Genomic DNA, 19,864 nt, shown 5'->3' with positions numbered 1-19,864 from the left:
TCCATGTGGGAAGTCGAACGGCCCTGCAGAGTGTTTTGTTTCAGGTTGAGTTGAATATGTACTCATGATGTTACAGTAGGCCAGTGTAGTTTGTATGTACTCAGATGTATAATGTTACAGTAGTTTGTATTTCTATTTCAATAATTATTATCTCAACAGTTACTATGATTGAAATATGTATTTCACTTACTGATTTAAGCATTGACATTATCTTATTGAAACAATGAAAGTTGTAATTCCTGTTAACTTGTCAATAAGAGGAGTGAGTGGAAGAGGAGGCTTAAAAGTCTAGAAGTTCTTTGCTTTTCTACGCCAGTGTGGAAAAACAAAACTTAAACATACGGAAAGTAGCTTTGTTTTTGTTTACCAACACTTCCAAGAGAAGATTAGTTAGGGAGGTACTCTACATCGTCATAATGACTGACTTCCTTTAAAAACATGGATGAAAACATCAATATCAGTAATATTTGACTTTTTCTTTTCAATTCAAATACCTAGCCGAGTAGTTCAGTAGGTTAGCAAGCCGACTGCTGAACTGTAGGTAGCAGGTTTGAGTCTAGCAGGAGTCAAGATGTCTCTCTCTCTCTCTCTCTCTCTCTCTCTCTCTCTCTATATATATATATATATATATAATCAGTTTTAATACACCATACATACACCTTTTGAACATGTGTCCTGTAGAATAAAGATGTTTGCTTCTAACTTAAAGGCAGCACTGAATGAATGGTTCATGTGAATTTCAATATGAATAAATAGAATTATAATTGCTCAAAACAAGTGGACATTTAAAACAAGAAAATTGACAAGACTTTGACGAGTCCCCCACCTATAACACTGATGAGGCCTTTAAGATTCGATAAAACAAAGAAACATTTAATCAAATCTGATAGATTTCATGAAATACACACCTTGTTATTCACAATTAAAAGCATTGAACCAATGCATGACAAAGTCAGCTGGTGAAGAGTTTTAATATTATCGATATACTTTACAACCTTCTTTATAATTCTAGTAACATAGCCCTTGAACATGGTTAGAACAAAACACAAACGAAACAAACTACACCGTTGTTTCGGCACTTTAAACCGATTTCCCTCGTTCATAAGGGTAATCTTTATACAAAGAGTTCCTATTCAAACCCTCTTTTGGGTATAATCTCCAGCGCGTGTGTTGGTAGAAATATTGATATATGTGTATCGATGCTGCTGAAAATATTCTTTGGCAGATATAAAGATGATAAGAAGCCGTATAAAGTTTGATTGGGATATTGATTAAGTGTTGCGTCAAAGATGTCGGCTACTGCCGTAGCGCGTACGGTAAGTCTTCTATACGGTTCTTCACATCGTTCGTTTTCCGTTTATCATTTTATCTTCTTTATATATATATATATATATATATATATATATATATATATATGATATTACAATATGTAGGGTGGGGGAAGGGATGAGAGTTTAACAAAAAGAAGAAAAAAAACCAAAAGATCATTAAATTTTGTATATCTCAACGTTTGCAAGCTTTGTCTTGTTGAATTTGCGTTCAAAGACGCATAATCATTTCAGTGTTGAACCCAGTTAACGAGTTTACAACATGAAGATCCCCATTATTTCACTCTGAATTCAGAACTCTATTCCACGTTGAAACCAAGTTGAAAATTCAACATAATGTAAATGTTGAAATATCTACAAATTCTATTTTTAAAAAATAATCGGTATTACCATTTTACAAAATTTATATTCCATTCAAAAGTAAACCTAAAAGTTTTTGTTGTCATCTATAAATCTTTGAAATAATCGTACACAATATGTACATATTAAACTAACAGAAACGATCACTCTTATAACAAATGGACTCTCCATCTTCTTATCTGCACGCACTTGTTTTTGTAAATAAAGTTATGAAGATTTCGCAGACTTCATAACTTTCTTAACAGAAACAAGTGCCCGTGTTCCTATCTGGTGCCTGGCATTCTCGGGTACTACTCAAATCACAGAGGTCCTCCGAAAGTCTGCGTACCCTTGCTTTGTCTAGATCTCTATCATACATTATCAAGCAGTGGCGGATCCAGGGGGTATGGGTGTTGTAACCCCTTTCTTTGAACATTTTTAACAACACTAGTTCTGGGTTGTTCCAAACCTTGGTTAAGATTCATCAGTGGTTTAGCCATTGTTTAAATTCTGCTGGTTCAATTGTCTAACTAATGATTAAATATTGACCAAAGGTAACCTATCTGCATCCCTCTTTAGATGGAAGGGGGGGGGGGGTATGTACAAACTTGGATCGCAACCTCCCCCACCCCATCCCATTTTCCCTTCGAAAATTTTCCGGATCCGCTCCTGTCAACGTTACCCAGACCACATGCACTTGTTTCTGTAAATAAAGTTATGATATATACACTCTAATTTAGAATATACTTTATAATTATTTAGAAAGCTTATCACACAGACATGGGTGTGAACTGCTGACTTTCAAACTATACAGATTGCTTTAGATTTTAGTAATTTCTATCAACAAGTTGATGTCTATGTAACGTCGACATTTGTTGTTGAAACAACAATTAATACTACCATCATATTTGATATCGTAATATTCAACTTTTTCAAACGAAGTCTATCTACAACTTATTCAACGGTAGATCAACGTTAATGTATTCAACGTGCTGAATCAAAGTCAACTTTGAAATATACAATAGTGGAATTCTTTTAGTGAAATAAGCATGTACGCATGATTTACTTATGCAGCGCTGCCGTATTGAGTCTCCACATCACATCACTAAAGTTCATACTCAGCTCAATCAGGGCGGGGCCCTTTTGATAGCCAGTGGCTTTACCAGAGGACTGGGCCCTTTTGATGGCCAGTGGCTTTACCAGAGGACTGGGCCCTTTTGATAGCCAGTGGCTTTACCAGAGGACTGGGCCCTTTTGATGGCCAGTGGCTTTACCAGAGGGCTGGGTCCTTTTGATAGCCAGTGGCTTTACCAGAGGACTGGGCCCTTTTGATAGTCAGTGGCTTTACCAGAGGGCTGGGCCCTTTTGATAGCCAGTGGCTTTACCAGACGGCTGGACCCTTTTGATAGGCAGCGGCTTTCAGTAAAGCAAAAAGGGTTTTGTTTTACATATAAAATTAACATTCATGCTTATTTTAAGCAGAGAAACAAGAATAATGGTAATCTATACTATAGGAAAATACAAACAGATTTAACGAAAGAATATAGAGAATATTTCTTTGAACAACTCTTGATTATGTTGACGGTTGGGGATCGTCCACTGCATGATCTAGCTGTACACTGTTATTTAACTTGCACCGTACATAAGTACAAGCAGATCATTGTAAACAGAATGGTTAAAACTGCGTCCCTAAGTACGGATTAACCTGCTTTAAATTTAATGATACGTTGTTATGTAAATCTAACTCAGCTAACAACGGGTTACAGAGACATCTGATAGCGACTCAGACTAACTCAGCTAACAACGGGTTACAGAGACATCTGATAGTGACTCAGACTAACTCAGCTAACAACGGGTTACAGAGACATCTGATAGCGACTCAGACTAACTCAGCTAACAACGGGTTACAGAGACATCTGATAGCGACTCAGACTAACAGCTAACAAAGGGTTACAGAGACATCTGATAGCGACTCAGACTAACTCAGCTAACAACAAGTTACAGAGACATCCGATAGCGACTCGATGATCTGAAAACGGCGAAGTTTGATTGCACGGTTAAAAAAATCATTAGAGTTTCAACTTCATATCGTCCTAAGGTGGCAGGGGACAGTTTCTTTGGTTCTGAAACATGTGGATAGGGGCATACATCAAAGTCAGATTATGACAGACTAATGAAAATTCATATTTCTACGGAAGCCGATAGGTATGGAAACCGATAGGTGCCAGGGTATAGAATTAATATTTATCTAACTGGCGGCCGCCACTTATTATCTGGCGGCCGTCACTTATTATCTGGCGGCCGCCAGTTATTTTATATGGCGGCCGCCACTTTAAAATTTATATATGGCAGCTGACATATTGCAAAAACAATGTAATTCGTATCGCTGAGTGATTATTTTGGAAAGATTTAGAATAGTACGCAAAGCACACATCATCGTTTTTCAAAGTGTATAGGGACAGTCGGAGGAAAAATGGTCTTCTCCAATTGTTGACAAGCAGAAAAGGAACCTAAAATGTCTCTTTTGCCCAAACTTCGTACTCCTAAATTGGAGGGAGGGGGTTCCGGAGCGTCCATCCTTCAACTGATCAGTTCATTCATTATTACATTTTTACCATTCATTACTTCCACCTAAAGAGTGGGGTGGGGGTGGGGGGGGGTGGAGTGGGGCAATCCGCAAATTAATCTTATTTCACATGTGAAAATAACTTAGTTTGCATGTGAAAATAACAGAAATTGAGCGTTGTCAAAAAATAAATAAATAAATAAAATGGAGGGTCAGTCCCGTGGTTCTACGTATTTAACAATACAATCGAAAAACACTTATTCAATGCTCTTAAAATTGTATATATATCACATACATATTACTAAGCATTGGGGAGGAATTGCACCCCTTTCATTTTATGAGAGAGAGAGATAAAGAGAGAGGAGCTGAATAATTGGCGACAGCCATATAAAAGATTTAAATTAAGTGGCGGTCGCCAGTTAATTTATCTGGCGACCGACAGATAATAAGTGGCGGCCGCCACATAAATTAAGTGGCGGCCGCCAGTTGAATAAATATTCATTCTATACCCTGGCACCTACCGGCTTCCGTATATTTCCCTTTTATGTCAATACCTGTATTTCATATTGGTGTAGTTAATAAATTATGACCCTAAATTACATATAATATATAAACACTGGTGCTGGTGCACAAAACATGCTCTGAGCAAGTTCCCCTTTTTTGCTTTGATTTTCTCTCATTTGGGTTAATCTCCCCCCCCCCCCCCCCCCCCCCCCATCACAGTACCAAACATGGGGATTTAGACACTGTGCACAATCAAGGACCCTATCTGCCCTTCTCAAAAACCTACCTTTCATATGGGGCCATCCACCTTCCCTCTCTACAGACCTTTTGCTGGACCATGCATGTTTTCACCGGAATTTCTTCAGCAACTAACCACGTGTCTTAGTTTCGTATTTGCACCCATCTATGTGCTAGGAAACATGATGACACGTACATGTTGTATATCAACATTTTTATTAAGCACTCAGCTACATTTGACATGCATCCTAAAATTATTGTATACATTTTTACACATGTAATATCACTTCAAATGACCGGGCCTATAGTGCGAAACTGTCCCCTGATACCTAACTTTTCAATGCGAATCTCGGCTAAGTTATTTACAACAAATGTACAGCTGTATGCTCCTCCTCCCCCTATTCTTTCAATGTGTCCTTGTATCCATACGATTGTCCTCAAACGAAATGGATATCTAGAAGGTTACCAAAATTGCCAATTTCATGATCCTAGAGGAGGGGGCCAAAATGGTCAAAGTGATTTAATGTCTTTACCATTTGAAATACTTTTTCTTTAATTTTGCTGATACTTCATTTATATAAAATCTAAATACATTTTAAAAGGAAGAGCAGAAAGAAATGGATTTCGCAAACCCAGGATTTTGAATCTAGAGTGGCTCCAAATAGTCATATAGTGTTAACATATATCATGTAAAGTCTTTCATATGTATGGGTGCTTTCAGGGGGCATTTGTGTTTTAATTAAGAACACATCTTCTTTAATACTGCTTCTGAATATTAGAATTTAGTTTAAATATATGCAGAACAGGAAAATTGATATAGATTACATAGCCCTTGTGGTCAATGATACATTTAACTAATACTCAGGTGATTGATGAGGCATGTGGGACTAGTGATACTTTTAACTAATACTCAGGTGACCGATGAGGCATGTGGACCTCTTATTTATTCATACATTTTCAAACTGATCGTCATTCATGAAAACTGTCTACGACAGGGGCACCTGTTTATTCTGAAGGCTTTCTCATGCGTCAGACTAAGGGGAGTCAAAGAATACAATGAAGGCGACTATCCATCACATCACTACATGTAACATTGTTGTGTGTATGTGTTGGAGGGGGGGGCTTTAGTAACGCAACTTCCGCAGTAGATTTAGAGTTTTTAGAAACTCAAAGAATTTCAAAAAATTGACATCGTTTGTAAATTGTAAAATCAATCCCGTTGTAATATGTAGGTTTCCTTTTGTTCCGTACTTTTGACCGACTGCTTTATTTATTACCGATATCTCTTGTTCATACCAAACCTCTTATATCGATTTCACTATTGCTATCTCTCACAAAATCATACAATATATGATAAAAAGCAATGTGATTTTTTCCACTTCTATTTGTCAACAAATGTACCGCCGATTTTTTATTGCGAAAATAAGCTTCTTAAAGTTTTCGACATAGGTAAATGAAGGACTGAAAATCGATACCGACAAGACAAACTATTTCCAAATGATCTGTGATTTGATTGACATTCAATCTGATTAAAATAAGATCTTTGATCCTCTCCAATATTCCGATGTACAGATATTAGCGACACCAGAATATCAGAGCGGATCAAACTTCTGGTTCTAAACAGATTGATGAAAATTTGATCTATGACATAAAAATCAACTCAGGAAATAGAATAACCTATACCTTCGTACATGTGTATTGTTATTTATATTATATTCTGTACTACTCTAACTAGATGCAATTCGGCGACGAAACATGTGAAAATTGCAAAAATACATTTTTAAAAGATGGTGCAAGGATCGTTAAATTATTTTACTTGTATAAAAACTTAACCCTAACCCCTAGCTACTCACAAACTTACGAAATACTCACTTCTTAAAAACATATATTTAAATTTCAATAACAAAAACTATTTCAATATAAACAAATGTTGATATAGTCAGTATTTTTGATAAGATTAATGACCCAATGCATGGACACACATTTACTTTTGTCCTTGAATACGTTTCCTTTTTTTTTTTTTTTTTTTTTTTATCTCAGAAATTATGAATACTCTGAAAATCCATGTTTTTAGATTTTAATATACATGTATCTGCATTGTTTTGTGAAGAAATTAGTTCGGTTGGCAGGTGGTGCGAGTCAGAGTTTTATGATTCACCCCCCCCTCCCCCCAAAAAACCCACATGACAAGAAATCAAAGGCTTAAGGCTTCTCGTCACATATCTACTTGATTTCCTTCATTAGCTTTATTATGGTAACAAAACATTATTTAGAAACATTAGAAATTTTGAACGCGGCAATGCTTAGCACAGAGAAGTATCCTGCCCTGTCTGTAGGGATCCGGGTTAGAATAGGTCCTCAGTACCCCTCGCTTGTCGTAAGAGTCAACTAAATGGGCCGGTGGTCCTTCGGATGAGACCGCAAGAACCGAGACCCCGATGCATATCACAACAGGTGTGGCACGATAGAGATCCCTCCCTGCTCAAAGACTGTAAGCGCCTAGCATAGGCCAACATTTTGCAGCCCTTCACTGGCAATGGTGACGTCTCCATTTGAGTGAAATATTCTATACATAAAATTACCAACTAACCATTACCAACCCTGTCAGCTGACGATAATGGCGGACGGGCACGTGATGAAAATATGGCGGCTCCCATGAATGAAGCCAGAAAATTGTGTATAATGTTTACATCCTGTAATTTAGTTTAGGACCCTACCGTACTTAATGTTTTAATTCCTGTTTTGTGAAAGGTTCCATATTCTGTTGTATTTGATGATTATTTCCTGTTTCTGTTGTATTTAGTGCTTACTTCCTGTTTCTGTTGTAGTTAGTGTTTACTTCCTGTTTCTGTTGTAGTTAGTGTTTACTTCCTGTTTCTGTGGTAGTTAGTGTTTACTTCTTGTTTCCATGGTAGTTAGTGTTAACTTCCTGTTTCTGTTGTATTTAGTGTTTACCTTCTGTTTCTGTGGTAGTTAGTGTTTACTTTCTGTTTCTGTTGTTAGTGTTTACTTCCTGTTTCTATTGTAGTTAATGTTTACTTTCTGTTTCTGTTGTATTTAGTGTTTACTTCCTGTTTCTGTTGTATTTAGTGTTTACTTCCTTTTTCTGTTGTATTTAGTGTTTACTTCTTGTTTCTCTTGTAGTTAGTGTTTACTTCCTGTTGTGTTCAACAACATTTGCATCCTGCTACATTGATGTTTCACTTCCCATTAATGTTTTATATCCTGTGATATATTGAAGTTTAACTTCCTGTTTTAATTGCAGGCGATTCCTGGACCGACGACTAATCCTTATTCGGATTCAGAAGAGCAGTATGCGGACGACAACTTCAGCACAACGTCCACTCAGATGGACACTTACTCCAATTACACGGCCAACACTGATACTCCTATGTCACGCCTCAGTCGGTACGGCTTCAAGATCCGCTCCTCGTCCAGTTTTCCCAGCATTCTCGGTCTCTATAGGGAGCCAATTAAAGAGGAGTCCGTGAGTAGACAGCAGAAGTAATCGTGCGGCTGATTACAGCTTTTACTTTTAAAGAACAATTAACTTAATTTGCGCTAGACGAGACATACAAAGTCCATGAAAATGAAAATCATCTCTCTCTCTCTCTCTCTCTCTCTCTCTCTCTCTCTCTCTCTCTCTCTCTCTCTCTCATGTCATATATGTCATTTGCAGTGTATATACGTTTGTGGATTTAGTGCTAGGTTTTTTGTACATATTTTACTTATGTTTAAACCTAAGGAAGGGACAGGTCGTCCTGGAAATTTGAAGATCTAAATTGTTCGTATCCTTCCTAATCTTAATTAATGCGTATTTGACTTTGTTTCCGCTTTGTGAATCCGACACTGTTGTTGGACTATCTATCTATCTATGTATCTGTCTAGATAGACCACTTAACCATGCATCTAAACTGAAATAGACTACGAATGAGGAATGTCTAACGTGTAAATTGGATATATGTAAACACTAATGGTAATGAACACAGTGGCGGATCTCTAGAAAGTTGCTGGGTTAACCTTCCCCATCCTCTTTCATAGAAATCTTTCAGCATTATTTGCCATTGGGGGTTCTGCAACTCAATCCAACCCCGTTTTGGATAGAAAATAAAATCTTGACTCACAATAACCCCCCCCCCCCGTGTTTTCATCTTGAGTCACAATAACCCACCCCCCTCCCCCACTCCCCCCCCCCCCCCCTCCCCCGTGTTTTACACTTGACTATACTGTGAATATTGATGTTCATTGGGACATTTTCTTTTAGCCAAAGAAGAAGGATAAAAAGAAGAAGAGGAGGACCAGAATCCGATACTCAGACAGCAATCTTAGGTCTAAAGGAGCCACCCTGGAGAGCCTGAACACGGAGTCCCGGAGAACCACAGAGGTGGGGCGGTTATCTATACATAAACGTGTAACCTGCTTACAGCCCCAGGCTCGTCCACACAGAGGTGGGGCGGTTATCTATAAATAAACGTGTAACCTGCTTACAGCCCCAGGCTCGTCCACACAGGTCATTGTATTCACATTTTGGACTAAGTTTTATCCAAGACATCTCGATATTATATGAATTTATCCGATACATCCACACGTATATACCAAAATCACTCGGTACAATTAATCAATGCTTCCTATCAAATTCACAATATCAGAACGTAAAAAAAACATTGATGCAGATTGAAGAAAATATTTAGTGTTTAGTCCTGTTCGTACATCATGCACATCAGCAATTCTTTTTTTTTTATTTAAGGAATGAATAAAACATGTGGGCCCTATTCAACTAGTGTCCAAATGTTACGAATTCCCAGAACAATGATTAAATGGAACTATGCCATTAATTATAGATCAAATGTTACGAAATCCCAGAACAATGATTAAATGGAACTATTACATTAATTATAGATCAAATGTTAATTTTAGATATCTTTGAATTTTAGAAAATACTTCTTTTATCTTCAAAAATAAATAAATAAAAATAAAATGAATAAATACATAAATAAACTGGGGGAAAAAACCCCCAAAACAATGAAGGCTTTAAAGAAAAAAATGAAAAGATAACAATGTGGTCTATGCTGCACCTCATGGTGTCATGTTTTCGCATATTTTGCGGTTGACCTACCCCCAAGAGACCAAACACTTGTAATTGTACCCCCCGTCGAAATACGTCATAATAAATAATATACGAACCACCGAGGCGGGGAGAGTGGTTGTCGTTTGTTTAAATAGGAAATATGTGATAACACGACGTTATATCGCGTGTTGGAGTCTATCGAAAATCCTACCACACAATGGATACTCTTTAAATGAATTCTACCGACCTGTCTTATCTCAAAATTCAGTTGGTCTTTTTTCAATTATACATAGGTTGTAAATCATGTGTGATAATGAAAGAGAAATTACAAACGACCTGTTGTTATGAGGACATTTGCAGAAAAGGGTTTCATTGATTTCGTCTTTCATTATTTGGAATATCAAACAGTGTTTTCCAGTCAGCTTCAAATTGTGTGGTTTAGTGAGGAGGCTGGCAGATTGGTGTAAAACTGTCGCCGTCAAGCTAGATTGTCGTCCGAAATACCGCCATTGTTTTTGATATGGAGAAATGATTTGAACATTTATTTAGAACAAAGACATTTAAAATATAGGACAATGTTAATGGAAAAGGACTCTTGAGCGTGATTGTCCTGACGTAACTAGTCATGCACATGTATATGGTTCCGCAGCGCCGGAACGTCGACCGTCTCTCTGATGGTTTTACTCCGACTCAGGACAGACAGGGCTATGTGGTAAGTAACCCGGATGTGGGCAGGATGACTGTATGGGCGGGGTGACTGTGTATTATGGACTTTTGGTGGTGGTGTATAGAGAGGGACTGTTTGTAAACTCACAGAACAGTAGAATTATATATAAGCACGTGTGGTTTAAAGGCGTTGTCAAGGAATATATATATATATATATATATATATATATATATATATATATATATATTATATATATTATATATATATATATATATATATATATATATATATATATATATATATATTATCTGAATACTGTTCACTTTTTTCAATCTATGTAACTGGCATGGTTAATTAAAAAAAGAGATATAATTTAGAAGAAAATAATTTGTTAAGAACAAAGAGAGATCACTATATAACAATTATGATTTAATCGTTGACATTCGGTTAAATATACAAATATATACATGTAGATAGATCCATGACTTTGTAAAAATTGTGACAGCATTTTTAATATTTTGCCGTGAGAATTGAAACAAATTTAAAGATTCAAACTCCTACAGATAAATGACAGTGCAGCTCTATTTACTCTTGGATATTATTTGTGAAAACCCATGGCATTATCTTTTAGATAAATTGTCGGAATAACGATATTGCATATTGGAAAACACGGCCAACTAAAAATCTTCCTTTGAAATTCGTTTAAACTTTAAACCTGTTAAAGTTCTATTTGTTCATAATCATGCTTTGTAGTATGTTATGAAGTTGGAAATGCGCTGGAATAATTTCAGCAAATTTTAAGAAAAATTGATATTGCAAAGTCTATGAATATTTTATGGATAAACACAAATTATATAAGCTTGAGATTTATTTTGACATGCCAATCATTTGTGTGTATATATATATATATATATATATATATAGTTTGCATACGTCTATTTTGGATTAAGTTCACCTGATTTATAGGTTCTAGTGGATTTTTTTATCACATTTTCTATGTAGGCCTTTTCACCAAACTTCTCACATAAAGGACATGTTTTATACGATGACGGTAATCGTGGGATATAACACAACATTCTTAAGGCAGCTTATTACACCAAATTTTTATTTAATGCCTCGTTAAAACATCTCTTATGAAGCATGATTTCACCATCAAAAAAGTGATACAAGCTCAAAAGTATTTTATATAAATTTTTTGTGATTTATCCCGGAATAATAAAAATGGTACTATGTTTGCAAATAAGATACTCTAGAGTCCAAATTTCGCTATGATTTGATGCATAATATGAATATCTAAGAAAACATGCCTAAACGACTCAGTTAGTTATATTCTATTTTTTAAATAAAAAAAATATTTATGAAAATTGAAAACGTTTTTTGCTAATATTTTTTAAATCTACGGATAAAATCTTCAAAAAACATGTCATTTAGAAAAACGATATATCAGAGAAATATATTTTTAAAAGAAATTGAAATGAAATGGTAAAAATATTCAGAAATTTATATTATGAATTTTCTAATTTGAATCAAGCCCGATCGGAATTATAAAACAAAAAAGTAGCCATAGAGAACATTGTAATTAGAATACTACATTACCTTGATGTAAAATGGTTTACAAATTAAACGAATTTATAAAGAAAACTAATTTCATGATCAACAGTGTATACAATTAGCAACAATATGATTATTTTAGTAATTTCTATCAATTTTGATCGGGATCGGTACTTTTTTCTCCAGTTTGAATATAGCGATTATATCTAAAATTTGGTCATTTCGTTTCAATTTCTTTTTATAATATATTTCTTTGATATATACACGTAAAATATAATTCAAACAAAACTGGTCATTCACAACTATTTGGACATATTTATATCATATATTCAATAATTATTTCAACTCCCCATTCCTGAAAAACAAAAATTAATTTCATTTATCAGAAATGACAATTATTGTAATTGTGTCATATATATAATTTATACATGTATATATGCTGTGCAGTATGTTTGGGATATTTTATACTACCTGGTTGTGAATGAAACATCAATTTTAAGAGGTTCCCATTTTCTGGTGAGAAACTCTTCTATCTCTGTATTGGTAATGAATGACGCCAGGAAAGTTCCCAGATATTTGTGCGGAGGGGTTATTTTGACATTGTTTTAAATACTGTGATTAGGATGACCCAACACTCTCTGCAAGGGGACTTTCATTCTCTGCCCCTATTCTTTCTGTAGGATTAACCGTCAAATTGTTTAACATGAATACAGTTACATGAATATCGCTTTTGTTTGTTTTAAGTTCCCTCGAAAAAAATTCACTCACATTGACACGTCATCAACTGTAAGTGAAGTACTCCAAATTTAGACCTATGCTTAGCGCCCAGAGCCGTAGCAGTGAGGGTTCTTTATTTTGCTAATGCCTGCCGCGACACGAGACACGTGACCTCCGATTTCAAGGTCATGCTCGAAAGACCTGTGACTCTCACTTCTAAATGCCGAGGTTTGGCGAAGTATCACGGGTCTTTCGGATATGACCATCTTAACGGAGGTTCCGCGCCGTGACAGGCTTTCAGGGCCGTAAATTACATGGAGGCGGAGGAGGCAGCTGCCTCCTCCAACTTTTGAGCCAAAAAAAATTAAAATTTAAAGTTCATTAGAATTTATGTTGTTTCCAATAACTAAGAACATGATACCTCCCTTAAAAAGCATTCCAAATCTTTCTTTTAGAATGAGTTAGTCAAGTAACATCTTAGAAGGTCCTAGAATCAAGGATTTTGCACGAAACGTGTTCAGTGTGCCTCCTCCAAATTGAAGGTTAATTTACGGCCCTGGCTTTGACACGTTTACAAGCGCTAAGCATACCGGTGTTGTATAGCAGCCTTTCCCCCATAGTAGCTTTACACCCCCCCCCCGGAAAAATGGCTATATAGTAGCCTTTCCCCCTAGGGGGAAAGTCTACTAGATAGTAGATCTTCCCCCATAGCAGTGTTTCCCCCCCTCACGTTTTTGGTTTTGATTTTAGAAAACAGATTATGGAAAGTTAATCAGGCTTTGTACAACAAATATAGATCTGAGTATCGAAGAGTGTATGCTGCAGATAGTTTGAATGTAGATACATGTATTTTCATAGAGATACATTTTAGAGATATAGTTAACGGTATTACTGAGAAAGTATAAAACATGCGAAATTATATATAATGTAAGCGCTAAGCATAGGTCTAAATTTGTTGTACTTCACCAACGACTGGTGATGACTCAATATGAGAGAAAAATTCTCGAAAGGACATTAAACAAACAACCATCAATAAAGCACAGACCTGTTTTCCACAAATGAATATATCTCGTTTTGGTACAATGACCCCATCTATCTCTGTATGCTCATCGAACATAGGACGTACTATATTGCACTTTATTAAACGGAAACCATAAGTACTATAATTATTTCTATTCATAAAGTGTACTGAAAATTATGTTCGTTGTATTCTTTAATAACAAGATTTCTGAAACTGTTTTACAGAACCGAGCAATTCGGATCGAGGCTGTGGCGCGGGAGCAGATGGAAAGGTACGAAAAATACATCAAGAAGCTGCAGGACAAGGTTGAAAAACAGCGTGAGGACAGAAAGATCAGTGATGAAGAGTTGAACCGGCGGATGAAGGCCCGCGAGGAAGAGGTGAGGATCTCACGGTCAACAAAACGCCAGGGGCAGGTCATGTTAAATCCGATTTTCCCAATGTCCTACATCTATGTTTTATTGCAAGTCTTTCTTTATCGTGTCAGTCACTCAGTTTCTTTTCGGAGTATAGGATCGTGCCATTCGTGTTTTATTTATCAGTTTCCATTATAGCCGGGCATGTTTTGACAAATACAGGCACGTAGCATCGTTTTTACTAAGTGGGGAGGGGTTCAGCTGGAGGAGGAGTTCAGTTCACAATGTGCAAAATTCTTAAAAAGCGAAAATAAAATAGAAGTAAACTAAAGAAATAAACCTGGAACATGTTCTTTTGTCCTGACTTCGGTATTGTAAATCATGGGAGAGGGCGTTCCTCTTGTACTGCATGGGTCCAGTTCAATCTCACAGTACCACTCGATACTATAAGTCAATATATCTTACTTTGCATGTAAAAATACCGTAAAGTAAATGTTGTCAAAATCAGGGGGTGGGGGCAGACTCTTTGTCCCCTCCCTGGTTGTGTGTGCCTGACATACATATGTATATCATAAAAAGACAAAAACTGATACTTTTAAGACTCTTAATTTTCTTTATTTTTTTTAAAGGAACGATCAAAATCGAATATACGGAAACGCCCCAAGCAAGAGTTTGTCAATGACTTACCATACGTTAAAAAACTTCCCAAGTCCAACATGAGAAAGGTGAGACATACGTAAGATATAAGAGAGGTGAGATATAGGGTAAGATATGAGAGAGGTGAGACATACGTAAGATATGAGAGAGGTGAGATATAGGGTAAGATATGAGAAAGGTGAGATATAGGGTAAGATATGAGAAAGGTGAGATATAGGGTAAGATATGAGAAAGGTGAGATATAGGGTAAGATATGAGAGAGGTGAGATATAGGGTAAGATATGAGAGAGGTGAGATATAGGGTAAGATATGAGAAAGGTGAGACATACGTAAGATATGAGAGAGGTGAGACATACGTAAGATATGAGAAAGGTGAGATATAGGGTAAGATATGAGAAAGGTGAGATATAGGGTAAGATATGAGAGAGGTGAGATATAGGGTAAGATATGAGAGAGGTGAGATATAGGGTAAGATATGAGAAAGGTGAGATATAGGGTAAGATATGAGAGAGGTGAGATATAGGGTAAGATATGAGAGAGGTGAGATATAGGGTAAGATATGAGAAAGGTGAGATATAGGGTAAGATATGAGGGAGGTGAGACTGAAAAATAGAGTCCAATATAAGAAAGATGAGAGATACGGTGTTTGACACATCGTAAATCTGTTTATTTTTGCTGTAGATCGTGGGTCTATAAACCTCGCTAAAACAATTTTCATCAAAAACAAAATCCCCATCACATTTTTCTTTAGACTATCCCACCACACGTAAATATTAAGACTATCCCACCACACGTATATATTAAGACTATCCCACCACACGTATATATTAAGACTATCCCACCACACGTATATATTAAGACTATCCCACCACACGTAAGTATTAAGACTACCCCACCACACGTATATATTTAGACTATCCCACCACACGTATATATTAAGACTATTCCACCACACGTATATATTAAGACTACCCCACCACACGTATATATTTAGACTATCCCACCACACGTATATATTAAGACTATCCCACCACACGTATATATTAAGACTACCCCACCACACGTAAATATTAAGACTACCCCACCACACGTATATATTTAGACTATCCCACCACACGTAAATATTAAGACTATCCCACCACACGTATATATTTAGACTATCCCACCACACGTAAATATTAAGACTATCCCACCACACGTATATATTTAGACTATCCCACCACACGTAAATATTAAGACTATCCCACCACACGTATATATTTAGACTATCCTATCATACGTATATATTAAGACTATCCCACCACACGTATATATTAAGACTATCCCACCACACGTATATATTTAGACTATCCTATTATACGTAAATTTTAAGACTATCCCACCACACGTATATATTTAGACTATCCTATTATACATATATATTTAGACTATTTCACAACACGTAAATATTAAGACTATCCCACCACACGTATTATTTAGACTATCCCACCACACGTAAATATTAAGACTATCCCACCACACGTATATATTTAGACTATCCTATTATACATATATATTTAGACTATCCCACCACACGTAAATATTAAGACTATCCTACCACACGTATATATTTAGACTATTCTATTATACGTATATATTAAGATTATCCCACCACACATATATATGTAGATTATCCTATAATGTAAACTTACCATGTATATTTCTGTGGACTCTCCTATGTTTATATTTTTGACTATCTTATTGTGCATATATTGTTAGACTATCCTACTCTACCTATAACCTTAGACCATCCTATTATGTGACAATGACTACATCCTTCTAGACTGCCCTACTTTGTCTTTATCCTTCTAGACTATCCAACTTTGTCTATATCCTTTTACACTATCCTACTTTGTCTATATCTCTAGACTATCCTACTTTGTCTATATCTCTAGACTATCCTATTTTGTCTTTATCCTTCTAGACTACCCTACTTTATCTATATCTCAAGACTATCGTACTTTGTCTACATCCAGCTAGACTATCTTACTTTGTCTTTATTCTTCTAGACTATCCTATTTTGTCTATATCCTTCTAGACTATCCTACTGTGTTTATATCGTTAGACTATCTTATCGTGTCTAGAATAATGTTGCGGGTACTAGGCTGTATGTAAGTATGTAATCATTTTCTAGAGTATTAGAGATGGCTTGTTCAAACTTTAGGAATCCTTCTTGGGAACATCGATGTAAATGATTAAAAATTGTACACAGCATATAATTATAATGATGATGATGAAGACGACGATGATGACGAAGATAATGATGATAATAATGATGATGATAATGATGGTGATAATAATGATGATGATAATGATGATACATAATACATGTGCAGTACTTGTTCGTATAACAGGTTGTGCGACTCTCGGATGATCTGAAGAGGAAAGGCGTTCTAAAAACTCAGGAGGATGTGGATAAATTCTGGAGGGACTTCGGGCACTCCGGACTGGAGCAGGATATCTTCAGAAAGGACACGGACAAGGAGAGTACTCCAGGTAGGTATCCATTAGTACATCAATCCAGATAAGTATCCATTAGTGCCTCAATCTAGGTAGGAATCCATTAGTGCCTCAATCCCTTCACCAAAAAACTATCTGATATTATCAAGTTTCTCTGTCTCTTCCCCATAAAAAATCGTTACGGTAAAATACACATATAACGAATTCAAAATTATTGCGAAGTCAAGGGGGAGCTATGCCGTTGTATTCTATTGCATTGTGATACCGACAAACGATTCACAAACTGACACGTACAGAAACTCACATATTGATTAGAGCCTCACAAACTGATAAAAAAAAATGACTCCTACAGAGCCTCACAAACTGATTTCTATAGAGCCTCACAAACTGATTTCAACAGAACCTCACAAACTGATTTCTACAGAACCTCACAACTGATTTCTACAGAGCCTCACAAACTGATTTCTACAGAGCCTCACAAACTGATTTCTACAGAACCTCACAAACTGATTTCTATAGAGCCTCACAAACTGATTTCAACAGAACCTCACAAACTGATTTCTACAGAACCTCACAACTGATTTCTACAGAACCTCACAAATTGATTTCTACAGGCCTCACAAACTGATTTCTACAGAACCTCACAAACTGATTTCTACAGAGCCTCACAAACTGATTTCTACAGAGCCTAGGCAGTTTGTGAGGTTCTGTAGGAATCAGTTTGTGAGGCTTTGTAGGATAACCGTGTCCGTTCGAATGTCTATCCATAGTCCGATCCCATTAACGAGGTAACTGAGCAACACGGAAGGTCAACAACAACAACTCGATGTATCTCAATCATGTACATGTACTATAGAAGTGTTTATAGATAGGAAGAACCCTCGGTGTCTCTCGGGGGTCTTCATCCTGTTATTTTATATGTATACATGTGTTATACATGTATATGCAATTGATTTTTTTTTAAATATAAAAGATGGCTTTAGATAGTATAAAAGGGTATTGCTGTTAATTTATTCACTAAATTCTCTATATATGTTATAATTATATATTGCTTTAGTATTATTTTCTTTCCAAATTTTATTCACATGTAGTATTTCAAATACAATGTACACATGATTGACATTCATCTGATAAAATTTTCAGTCATCTACAATCTGTTATCATTGATTTCAATTTTCAGTTGACCAAACACAAGATGATTGGACCACAATACACCGAAAATCAAGAGCTAAAATAAAGAACAAACATATACTGCCAGCAAGTCCCGACAAATACAGTGAAGCCAGTATACCTCCGCGAGGTCACACCAAACATCTCGCAGACGAGATCTTATCGTCACGTGATAACTATGGCCAAGATGGTCAGACACCGGAAGTGAAATCCCCTGAAAGAAGAAGCAAATCTAGACACAAGAAAAACTTACCACCCATCGAAAGAAAGCGATCCAAATCCGAGAAGAATCGAAAGAAAGCTAAATCATGGCCGGACCGCGACCCTGGCAACGATTTGGATGCGGTCAAAGATGTTGCACCAGGTTTGATCTTTCTTGAAAATATTCTAAAAATATTCATAAATCTGACATATTATCACGTTTTCTGAAGGTAATACTCTAGGTGAAAGCACACTTTTATACGTAAACCGATTACAGCTGAATAATCAATATTGCAATTCTTATGAACATAAATAATTTAAAAGATTGAAAAAAGCTTGTGAAGTGATGTATAACATACAATATACATTAGAATTTCTCTTACAGCTAATGAAGTCTAGCCTGGTATATGAAACAAAGCTAATTCACTCGTGGACACTGGGTTTGGAGATGGTTCAATAATTGATGACAGATGTTACAGTTTCATTTTCGATTTTCGTAACGCAAATTGGTTGAAAGTAGGCTCTTATCCCATGAAACAATTATAAATGCTGACTGGTCTTGGCTCCACAAGCTGTGAAATATTCCATTCCACGCAATGAAGATAATTTTTGTGATGTTGATTAATTGCACATATTGGTCAGGCATTAAAATGGCAAAATATAAGCCTTGAATTCTAAATGTGAATGTATCTTAAATATTAATGACACATTGTTAATAAAACTTGTTAAACAAAGCAATTTTTCAGAGATATTTGCAAGCTTTTAAACGTCGTTACATCATTTTATATTCATAGAAACTTTTCATAATGGGATCAAAATTACAGAAATTAACAGTTGGGGAAAGGAGAGCGTTTCTCCCACTACAATGAATAAAACTGGTTATCTAAACAATAATTACGCAATCTAATTAAAATTAGATCCTATGATCCGCTCATCTACTATCGCTACACTAGGTAGCGATGTAGATGAGCGGATCATAGGAT

General features: G+C 36.1%; 1 protein-coding gene across 2 annotated transcripts; it reads left to right on the top strand.

The window, feature by feature from the left end:
• The first annotated feature begins 1,035 nt into the window (after window positions 1–1,035).
• Window positions 1,036–19,615, top strand: LOC125665860 (DNA ligase 1-like). 2 transcript variants are annotated; one of them, XM_048898769.2, is made up of 8 exons: window positions 1,036–1,316; window positions 8,240–8,461; window positions 9,239–9,358; window positions 14,223–14,378; window positions 14,984–15,079; window positions 17,405–17,546; window positions 18,691–19,044; window positions 19,267–19,615. In XM_048898769.2, the coding sequence occupies exons 1-8, from the start codon at window positions 1,290–1,292 to the stop codon at window positions 19,278–19,280; spliced, it is 1,131 nt and encodes a 376-aa protein (XP_048754726.2). In that variant the 5' UTR covers window positions 1,036–1,289; the 3' UTR covers window positions 19,281–19,615. The 2 variants fall into 2 exon arrangements, with proteins under 2 accessions (XP_048754726.2, XP_048754727.2); XM_048898770.2 differs by lacking the exon at window positions 14,984–15,079 and having other exon boundaries at window positions 1,153–1,316.
• Window positions 19,616–19,864: the final 249 nt, after the last annotated feature.

This window comes from Ostrea edulis, chromosome 10, assembly GCF_947568905.1.
Source record: "Ostrea edulis chromosome 10, xbOstEdul1.1, whole genome shotgun sequence".
Classification (NCBI taxonomy): Eukaryota; Metazoa; Mollusca; class Bivalvia; order Ostreida; family Ostreidae; genus Ostrea; species Ostrea edulis.
This window is presented reverse-complemented; position numbering and strand designations above follow the sequence as displayed.

Bases quoted from the DNA above. Each gene is read 5' to 3' on its own strand.
- LOC125665860 (XM_048898769.2), top strand. From the start codon at position 1,290: ATGTCGGCTACTGCCGTAGCGCGTACG. The intron at 14,379-14,983 runs GTGAGGATCTCA...TTTTTTTTAAAG, and splicing joins TGAAGGCCCGCGAGGAAGAG to GAACGATCAAAATCGAATAT. The intron at 17,547-18,690 runs GTAGGTATCCAT...TTCAATTTTCAG, and splicing joins GGACAAGGAGAGTACTCCAG to TTGACCAAACACAAGATGAT.